The 11,376-nt window shown below is 35.3% G+C and overlaps 1 protein-coding gene across 1 annotated transcript; it reads left to right on the top strand.

Moving 5' to 3' along the window:
• Positions 1 to 3,078: 3,078 nt before the first annotated feature.
• Positions 3,079 to 10,087, top strand: LOC141653132 (putative alpha,alpha-trehalose-phosphate synthase [UDP-forming] 10). The gene is made up of 4 exons (XM_074460797.1): positions 3,079 to 3,643; positions 6,632 to 8,623; positions 8,869 to 9,142; positions 9,271 to 10,087. Exons 2-4 carry the CDS (start codon positions 6,642 to 6,644, stop codon positions 9,580 to 9,582), a joined length of 2,568 nt encoding a protein of 855 aa, XP_074316898.1. The 5' UTR covers positions 3,079 to 3,643; positions 6,632 to 6,641; the 3' UTR covers positions 9,583 to 10,087.
• The last annotated feature ends 1,289 nt before the right edge of the window (positions 10,088 to 11,376 follow it).

Below are 11,376 nucleotides of genomic sequence, written 5' to 3'. Positions count from 1 at the left end.
AGACTCTCGGCCCTGTCTCGGCCAACGTCGTATTCTTTTCCACATCGGATACCCTTTACGCATCCATGTGGAGGGGGGATATGGTATATGGAGCGGCCTAGCAAAAGCCACGCTGTACACAAGAAGACACCGATCTGAAAATATTTTCGAAATTTACTCTGCAGAATATACGCTCGGCATACATCGGAGCCCATACCACGGCATAGACTACGGCGGGGGCAAATTGATGGGGCATATTCTCGCACCGTGACCAAGTCAACACACCGAGCAAGGTCAAAGATATCCACAACAAGTCAACGACTTAGATCGCTTAGCCGATCGACCCATCGGCCCGCTAGCTGCATTTCCGTATCGGCATGGCAACCCGCCAAATGGGCACATATCCGCGTACTCACATCCAAGACCCTCGGCCGGCCTGCCGTGGGTCCATCGGCCGAGGGTAGAACGGTCTTTCCACCTGATAAGCCACTTGGCCACTTGGCCACTACGTGACAAAAGGTGAAAGCCTATAAATACTCCTCAACCTTCATTGAGGAAAGGATCCCACAACTTAACCTAAAATACACTATTCATCTGGTAATATCTCCCTTATCTCTCTACAATACATTCCTAGCCAATTAGTATACAACTTATACCTCTAAGTTCACTGACTTGGGCGTCGGAGTGGGTACGCTTGGCACAAAGCCAAGCCCTCAGTTCGTTCATTGTTGCAGGAAAGGCCGAGAGAGGCGATAGGAGCGAGAAGGGTTCAACCAAAGACATTATTCTACAAGCCACGGGTGGTAACGATACTTGCTCTGGAATTACACCCGGAACACTATTTTTCTCCAACATTTGAGCCTCCAATTTTGAGGTTGTATTTAGATATTTATCCCATGCAAAATTATTCAAACGTGGCAAGATTTCTCTAGTGAAGGGGTATTAGCTGACCACGTCAACTACTTTATTATAAATGAAGAATGTGTACAAGTTAAATAAATTTCAAAGCATACAACTATACAAGACAAAAACGTTTAAAGGTGTAATAGGATAGGCTATAACAAATCTATAATGAAATGTTTAATTTGGAAGATAACCTTCTTTAATTTATAGGGTGGAGACTTATCAATTTTGTCTCATACTTGCCTTTGACTTATTATGGAACATAAACGACTCACTACCAAATGCACCCTATGAACTAGTATCAAGCAATTCAAACCTTTGTCGAAAAAAAAAATCAAGCAATTCAAACTTCAATGGAGGGATTATTGTATATACTTCACTAATCCACGACGAAGAGATTAACTACTATTGTTGGCGTGAAATCCCTAATTTATAAACAAATAATAAAAATCTAAAAAGAGGGTACTTATTTACTTAGTAAGAATTATCTACTCTATGGAAATTTTTTAAAGACAGTCTCATAATAAATTTATTATGAGATCATTTCATAAGTAAAAGCAGGTATAGTATCGCTAATAACAATACAAGTATAAATCATGATTAAAGATAAAATAAATAAATATGCAACACTTTTTTTTGGTCTAAGTAATTAATACTCCGTAAGAGTTACAAAAACACATAAAAAAAATTTGAAATAATGATTCTTAATAATTTAATAAGAATCCGTCTTTCTCAAATATTTGCGATTCATACCATTATTGAGATTTGAGAAGAATTACTAAGTTATTATAGGAGTAATTTGGTGCAATCCCTAAGATAATAAAAACGTATGGGATACAATGACAATTTAATTGAAGTAGGAGCCACTAACTTATTAATATAGACATTAGTACATTACCCACTTTCGTATTGCTCATAAAAACAACTAACCCACCAAAACTTAATTGTAAGCTGTTTGATTTCGTTGCTTAATTTTCAGTCTACTTTTGTTAACCTCTTCTTCTTCTTTAGTGGTAAGTGTAAACAATGGACCTAAATTCGACACGATTCCACCTTTTTTCAATTTAGTGGAATACCTAACAACAATTTCAAACAACAAATCTAATAGAATAGTACTCAATATTGTCCAAACACAAATGGGGTTGTTACAAACTTTTTATTCTATTTGCAAAAAAATCAAATAAAAAATTATAAAATTTACCTATGTTTGTTTTGAACGACTCACGAGAAAGATAACGGACATGTAGGGCAATTTCTTTTGTGGTATTTCTGGCAATCTACGTCTAGATAGTAATTTTTTTTTTTTTTTTGGAGAATTGTGTCTGGCTGCTTGCTGATTTTAGGGGTAAGAGAGTAATTTTCTAATGTGAGGCCTATCCATGATTTTAATAACAATTAATTAAAATTTCCAACAAATTATCTATAAGTGTTTGGCTAATTTATTTAATTCATTATTACTACATTTCAATTTCATTCAATGTCAATTCTCTAATTTAATTTCAATTCATTTTATTTATTTATTTGTTGATAAAATAAATATTATATCTAACTATATTCATACAAGGTCAGTATATGATAATTTAAAACCGACCCGTGCATTTTTTGCTTGGGAGTAAACTAGTTTAATGAGTAAACTTTTCTTATGTTTGGTTTTTTTCATTCATACGAGTCAAAAATCGTCCTTACCACTCATACCAACCAACTTGGATAATTCAGATTAAATTTAAGACTAATTACTTGCAAATACATAACTGAATATATAGTCTTTTATTTGTAAAAGTCGGATTGATAACCAACCATATAAATAAAAGACACCGCGTTTATCTAGTCTCAAAAAATAAACTATTTATTGTCAAAAAACATCGGGCCTCAATCCTAATTTAAATTATGCGCGCTCTAAATAAATACTCCATATTAAAAACAAATCCATATAGACTAGACATTCTTATAAAAAATAAATATCCATTTATTTATTTAAAATCGTCTTAACTTAAAACCTCTCACAACCTAATTTTATTTTTAACTCTATTTTAATATTACGTGAAAGCCATTTTAAGCCAAGACGATGTTAAAAATGGTGTAAATTCTATTTAAAATGAATATAAAATTTAAGTTATTTAAAAAGTACAAATTTTTATTTAAGACAATACTATCCGCTTAAGTTTAAAATTGATTTTTTATGAGTCTCCTAGACACAAGAGAGACCCACAGTTTGACAGTAGATGAGTTACATCATAGGCATGTGGCAAACTAAACAAAAGTATATATAACCCTTATCCAATTCTTCTCTCCTTCTCTTTAATCTTTATCCATTACTTTTCCTTTTTTTCTTTCTTTCACTAAATAAATCTCAATTAACCATTTCAATTCTTCATAACAAACCCAATTAAAATTAAAACCCCATTAAATCTTGATCTTTTCCTTTGGAAAGTTTCAATCTTTGTCTCTATATATACACATAAATCGTATATAATCACATAACAAAGATCTTCACTTTATCTCTTCTTCACTTTTCTGTCTTCTTCCTAAATTAATACTCAAACAAACACTCATCATCATATAATAAAATCCTAAATAAATTAATAAATCTTAATAATATGAATAATAGTATTAATGTTAATAATCTTCCTCAAGAAATTTCTTATTCTTGGGAAAAGTTTCAATCTTTTTCATATAATCTCTATAGAGATTGATGAAAGATATTATTAACTTGTTTCATTTACCCCACCTGTTTCAAGCTCCACTTTTTCATCTATTTCAGGTAATAAAATGAAAATCCCAGTTTTTATTTTCATTTTTCCAAGCATTTAATCATATATTCTTGAATTTTCTTGATTCATGATTTGATTTTGCACATACCCACTTATGTAATTTTCTGGAATCATAGATTTTTGCACTTTCTTGTTGTTGATGATTTGAGTTTGCACAATTAATTGTGTAAGACCGCCTTAAACTAGTACTCTTTCCGTCTCAGACATTTGTTTACCTTTTATATTTATTTCATGGTTAGAGTTATTTTAATTAAAAGTAAACAAATGACTACTACTATTACAAGTACGACATTAATATGTGTCATGATATTTTTGTGATTTGGACCCGTTTTATACGATTTTATGTAAGACGGTTTTATACAAGAGTAATTGTTGAGTTATATGGTTTGGTGAAATGATACTTGAATTGAAATTATTCCATGTAAATGTGTAGATTATAGTGACTTGTCAATTTATTGTCTTTTTATCCATATATGGTTAAAATTTGGGAAGAAAACTCTTGGCTAGGATTATATTGGGTCACACACTTTGTTTTTGAGGGTAGCTACTAGCTAGATAATAGATGCTTTATTGGTAGCCATTTCAAGATAATTTATCCTGTTCTTGTATGTATTTAGTACTGTATTTTACAATAGAGATAACTCAAGGTGGTTTGAAAGCCAATGACTTTACTCGTCGTCTCTCGTTTGCAATAATGAAATAAGTTGGTTATGGATAAAGGATCGATCTAGTTTTATTTCCTCGTAAATAGTCCTTATTTATTTCTCACAAACTCTCATTTAAGGCGGCACTATCCATCTCAAGCTTAAGACGGGAGACTTACTTTTCGTTTATATTGGTCTTCAGAACATTACTTGAGTAGAATTTCAATATTTGGCTAGTTGTAGGACATTTTGTATTTGTGTTTTCTTGGTCAAATGTTAATATTATTAGCAATGTTGACCATTTATCCAAATACTCCCTCCGTCCCGGTCATTTGTTGTCCTTTTCCATTTTTGGGTGTCTCAGTCATTTGTTGTCCTTTCTATTTTAAGATTGAATTTGATGAGTAATTTGATCATTCACACTCAATTTATTCCACTTGTCATTTAGTCATTGGCTCCCTACCCTTTCCTTGGTCTTTGTGCCAAAACCAAAGGACAACAAATGACCGGGACGGAGGGAGTAGTATTTTTTTTTGTCTTTAGTGAAAATGGTTATTGTGAATTTTTTATTCCTGTTTTTGAAACATAGGTAAGCAAGAGCAAAATCCCCTCTCTTGACATTCCTATTGTTTGATATGTGAGTGTTGTCATATAGGTTATGCAGTCAATAAAATCGAAATGTCGAAATGTTAACCCATATAATTGTAACTAGCATTTTGCTGTTAGATAAAGAAAATAAAAAGCTTAGTATAACTGTATTGTATTTAGATTGGTCCAATATTAGATTTTTGGATTCGATAGCCAAATGGCCGCGGGTTTTAATCTGAGAAGTGAGAACATAAAATGGGCGGATATTTGGCTTTTGAGGATTATATTTATGGGTAAACCAATCTGAAGAGGTCAGCTACATTGAATGAGTGATTGATTACCTTTTAGGTTGTGCAAGGCTGTCTCTTTATTGGATTCATTATACAAAATGGATAGGTTGTCAGGTTTTATGATATCCACTGAATTTGTATTCATAATAAGTTAAAATACTGATTTAGTAACCAGTTCAAATGTAATGCAAGGCTTTATCTGCACAAGTCGTTTGTTGCGTAGTTTATTGACCGAGTTTTTGTTGAAATCTCAACAAAACTTAGATTAACTTGAATAATGCAATAATTAGTATGGTCATAGAAGGAAAATATACAACGTATGGGTTTCGATATTGGATGAAAGCAAGTAAGTGTAGATAAGAATGAAGGTAACGTGAGTAAATAACCTCGATATGGGAAAATGTGTTTGTTATGGTGTGTATTTGAAGGTTGAGATGTTATATATTGGGATAGTATCTTGAGAGGGTATTTCAGTCATGTAAGGCCCTCCATCGCCTAAACCTTTATATGAGGTATTCATTTTTCGTAATAGATAAACTGATGACGACTCATATTGTTACTTTACGTTGATTTATCATGCTTCCCATGTCGTTTGCATTTTGCAAGTTCTTTTTTTTTTTTTTTTTTTTTTTTTTTTGATTAGGTAAGAAAACTAGGTTGATCCTCTAGGGTAGGACCAACCTATCTCATCCTTTCGAATGAGGGAGGTAAGTTGAAGCCACCGGCTATCAAACCACCTCGAAAGAGTTGGACATGAATGTCCAATAGTAGCCATGAAGTCAACAACCTTGTTGGCTTCACGAAAGCAATGTTTAATTATCACTTCATCGAAAAAATGAAGGTCTAATTTTACATCCTTGATAATGCTAGAAATTTCCCAAGGAATTTGCCAAGTACCTCAAATTGAGTTAATAACACATAAATTATCACCCTTCACAATTAACTTTGAGATTCTGCATTTTGCAAGTTCTTGTTTACATTAAACTTCATTCTTAAATTTCAAATTAGTTTATTTCTTAGAAATTTAGTTATTGAAAAAATATTACAGTGATTGATTGTTAAACTGTTTTGATGGTTTGCATTGCAAATTTCCATCTCTCACTTTCATATACGAATTTGGTAATAGCCACCTCTTAAAGTTCTTATGTTTCTTTACTTCGCGTTCTCTAGTTTCCGATGAATATGATGCTTACCGAGGCTGACTACGTGTCCTTAATGTCTAACGGACCTGCATTTATGTGCTATAATCAACTAGTGTGAGTAATGTGATGGAACAATTTTTTTTGGATATAGACAATAGTTATCCTTGCTTCGACTACCTATTGTCGTGTCTGTTCTCTTTTTCTCCGAATGCTTTTCGTGATCACAATTTTCCTTCATTTCTGTTCTGAGATCTTTTTGGGTGGCAGGTTTCTATTTGATATTCACTCAAGTCTTTTTTGTGTTGAAATCGCAGATTTGCAGTTATGGCTTCAAGATCGTGTACGAGTTTTATGGATTTAGCAGCTTCAGCTGGAGGATTGCTTGATATACCTCAGACTCCCAGAAACCTTCCCCGTTTGATGAATGTTCCTGGCGTTATTCCTGATTCAGACTCCGTTCAAGATGCTACTTCATCCAATTACCGTGAGAGAAAAATCATAGTGGCAAATTTTCTTCCTATAAATGCTCAAAAGGACCCTAACTCTGGTATATGGAGCTTCAGTCTAGATGAAGATTCACTTTATTTACATCTCAAGGACGGGTTTCCTCTTGGAACAGAAGTTTTTTATGTTGGATCTTTGAAAGTGGATGTGGACCCCTCTGAGCAAGAGGAAGTTGCCCGAAGTTTACTCGAGGATTTTCAATGTGTGCCTACATTTCTGCCCCCGGATTTACAAAAGAGGTTTTACCATGGTTTCTGCAAGCAATATTTGTGGCCTCTCTTTCACTATATGTTGCCGATGTCCTCAGATCATGGGTCCCGGTTTGACCGATTGCTCTGGCAAGCCTATGTTTCTGCTAACAAGAAGTTTGCTGATAAGGTTATAGAGATCCTGAATCCTGAGGATGACCTTGTTTGGGTTCATGATTACCATCTTATGCTTTTACCCACATTCTTAAGAAGACGATATTACAGGGTAAAGTTGGGTTTTTTCCTACATAGTCCATTTCCCTCTTCAGAGATCTATCGGACTTTGCCGGTGAGAGTTGAAATCTTGAAAGCATTTCTGAACTCGGATTTAGTAGGCTTCCACACGTTTGATTATGCTCGACATTTTCTCTCGTGTTGTAGTAGGCTCCTCGGCTTGAATTATGAATCCAAGAGGGGTTATCTTGGGATTGATTATTATGGCCGAACTGTATATGTTAAGATATTGCCTGTTGGAGTCCACTTGGGCCGCCTTGAAGCTGCAAAGAATGATCCTTCTGCATCTATTAAGGTCAAAGAGATCCAAAGTCAGTTCACGGGGAAAAGGATAATAGTTGGTGTTGATGACATGGATATTTTTAAGGGCATTAGTCTCAAATTGCTAGCCATGGAGCACCTTTTGCAGCAACACCGTGGATTGCAAGGAAAGCTGGTCTTGATACAAATTGTAAACCCGGCAAGAAGTACAGGGAAGGATGTTCAGGAAGCAAAATCAGAGACTTATTTGATTACCAAGAGGATTAACAAGAAATATGGTTATCCAGGATACGAACCCGTAGTTTTAATTGATCACCCTTTGACACTCATCGAGAAAACTGCCTATTATTCAATGGCAGAATGTTGCATTGTGAATGCTGTGAGGGACGGGATGAACCTAATTCCATATGAGTACATCATATGCAGGCAAGGATCTCCGGAGATCGACAAAGCAATGGGTATTTCAATTTCCCCAGGAAATCCTCGTTCTAGTATGCTTGTTGTCTCAGAGTTCATAGGTTGCTCTCCGTCTCTTAGTGGTGCTATTAGGGTCAACCCCTGGAACATTGAGGCGGTATCAGATGCAATAAAGATGGCCATAAGCATGAAAGATTTAGAGAAGGAGCTAAGGCACGAGAAGCATTACCGGTATGTTAGCTCTCATGATGTGGAGTATTGGTCTCGAAGTTTTGTTCAGGATTTGGAACGCGCTTGTAAGGATCACTACAGCAAAAGATGCTGGGGGATCGGGTTCGGGCTGGGTTTCCGGGTCATCGCTCTCTCCCCGTCTTTTAGAAAGCTCTCAGTTGATTATATTGTCTCGGCATATAAGAAGGCAAATAGTAGGGCGATCTTTTTGGATTATGACGGAACTGTTGTATCCGATATGTCAATTGTTAAGAGCCCTAGTCGTGAACTCATTTCTCTACTGAACACCCTTTCGGACGACCCAATGAACACTGTTTTCATTGTTAGTGGCAGGGGAAGAGATTCACTTGGTGAATGGTTCTCCCCTTGTGACAAGTTGGGATTAGCTGCTGAACATGGTTACTTCTTGAGGTATGCAAATTGTGTTGTCTTGCTATATTCGGCATATGTTTCTGCTGTACTCGTCCATTTTTATGAAAATAATGAAACTTGCATCATTACATTAGTAGAGAACGCGAGTTTATTTTCATAATTTCTCATTCATTTTGAGATTTATTAGAGATTGAAGAGGGCACTTTGAAATCTGGGAACAATTTACGCTCGTTTTCAATCCTTCATTTTGGAAAGTCTTATTAACATTTTCTCTGATTGTGTAGGTGGAACAAGAACCTCGATTGGGAAACAAGCCCCATAACCGCTGATAATGATTGGAAGAAAATGGCAGAACCTGTGATGCAGCTTTATACTGAGGCGACAGATGGTTCTTATATTGAGAGGAAGGAGAGTGCCATTGTATGGCATTATCAGGACGCGGACCCTGATTTCGGCTCTTGCCAAGCTAAAGAGTTGTTGGATCACCTAGAAAATGTTCTCACTAATGAGCCTGTCGTCGTGAGCAGGGGCCATAATATCGTTGAAGTTAAGCCACAGGTACATAAATTCGACCCCATGTCCTTTGTTGATGCTAACGGAACTCTTGAATTTTCGTCATTTAGTCTACCTTGCATTCTTTTGATTTCTAGTGTGGGAAAAGTCATTTAATCATTGTTAACTTGCAGGGAGTTAGCAAAGGGTTGGTGACAGAGAAGGTACTTTCTGAACTGAAGCCACCAGACTTCCTGTTGTGCGTAGGGGATGATCGGTCAGACGAGGACATGTTCGAGAGTATTCTAAGCAAAGCTGCTTCCCCATCCTGGCCAGTTGCTCCCGAGATTTTCGCTTGCACTGTCGGTCAAAAACCTAGCAAAGCCAAGTATTACTTGAATGACACTGTGCATGTCATGAAACTAATTGAAGGGTTGGCCAACGCTTCGAGTGGGAAGCCAGATTTCATTCAGCATAATCGAGTTTCTTTCGAGAGTTCTTCGTAGGAATTCTGTAGATTTCTCGGTGTCACACTTATAGAGATGACGGTGAAAATTTGGATGATTAACATGGTATGCCATTTTTCAAATATGGTCAAGTTTTCGGTTTTTAGGTTTTGGGGGTTAAATGTTGATATAAAAGTGGGTTAGTTTGCCTGACTTGATACGGAGTAACAAAATTGGTTTGTACTCCGTATATATCTTTCTTTGAAGGAACTTTTTCCTACAAGAAAGGGAATGATAACGTCAAAGATGAAACGTACTCTCTCACTCTCACTCTAACTCGTTATCTGAGAGCATTATTTTAACAACTTGGTTTTTCTAATGTGTGTTTTGAGTGACATAGTACATTCTGATGTGACGTTATGACTACCCTTATAACTTATAAGAAAGCCTCGGATTACTGATACGATTAGACATTACATACAGTGTTTCCTTCCTCTGTAATCTGTCCTCCTGAAACCTTCTTGTAAATATATCTTTATTTAACACAGTTTCTCTTTAAATTTGCTGTCTATCAATTGTATGATTGATAATTTTGCAAGTTTGTTCAAAATGACGTAAAAATCCCGGAGCTGTGAAACTGCAGTGGCAGACCTAAGTTATGTTTGGCTTCAGACCTTTGTTATGTTCAGATGGACCGAGTAAAAACCAAGTGATATTCATTTGATTTAAGCATATTTTTATAATTGCAAGATTGCGAATGAGACTACTAGAATTCCATGCAGAAAAGTAGTCGACGTTCAGCCGTATCATGAACTTGGGAAGAATTAAAGCTTTATCTGAAGCAAGTAAACCTATTCGAAGTCAACCGAGAAAAACTTCTAAACAGATTATTGAATAAGGCGATATCATAAACTTAGGAGGTATTCGAAGACATTTTGCTAACACTAGGCAGAAACCGTCTTATACAATAATTATCGAAACTTGTAAAGTTTGGGGACAAATATTTGTGGTGTTGGAATAGGCAATTAAAAATAGAGGCAAAAGATTTGGTAAGGAGATAATTGAGACGGAGCATATTGACCTACCAGGGATACACAATTAGACACCCTAACTTCAGCTGTACAAAGTATTTGTGTCCCACTATCAGTTCCTTTGCCGTCACCTTTTATGTATTCTTCTGTACAGTTAGTTGACTTCCACATTTTATAGCTATATACAACTGTTTCGTGTAAACCTTGACGACTGTATCTGGTCAAGTTATCGAGAGTTGATATCCATAATCTATCTACGATAACATAAGAATTACCCTCTTTCGTTTAGTTACACGCATTAGCGAATCCAGAAAAATTTCTTTCTTAGGTCATGATTAATATTTAAAATTTATAGACAATTTATTTTTTTAGCCTGAAAATTAGACAAAATACGCAAAAGAAATTCTGTTTCCGCTGTCCGCGCACCCCGAAATGTTGTTAATAGATCCGCCGTTGGTTACACGACATTATTATAGATTTATTATCTCGTAAACTTGTTTAAAGCGAGTTAGGATTTAAGAAACGGTCTTTTTTAATTAGTGATTCAACAATTTGGCTCCAAATTATCAATTTCAATCAACCAACTTTTTTTTTTGTTTGGGAATCTTTAACCACCTCTATGCCACAGATCATTCTTTTAGCCAAAAAACATCAAATTACACCTAAAACATAAGACAATTAAATCATTATTTTTCTGATTCAGTACAAATAAAACCTAATGTATTATGAATATTCTTTACATTTCACGTACATATTACGACTAATGATTAGCATGAACAATGATGATTTGTATTTGATTCTCTATTATGCCAGCCTTCTCCTT

This window comes from Silene latifolia, chromosome 4, assembly GCF_048544455.1.
Source record: "Silene latifolia isolate original U9 population chromosome 4, ASM4854445v1, whole genome shotgun sequence".
NCBI classification, from domain to species: domain Eukaryota; kingdom Viridiplantae; phylum Streptophyta; class Magnoliopsida; order Caryophyllales; family Caryophyllaceae; genus Silene; species Silene latifolia.
Note: the sequence above shows the minus strand (reverse complement) of the source record. Positions and strands in the feature narration are given on the sequence as shown.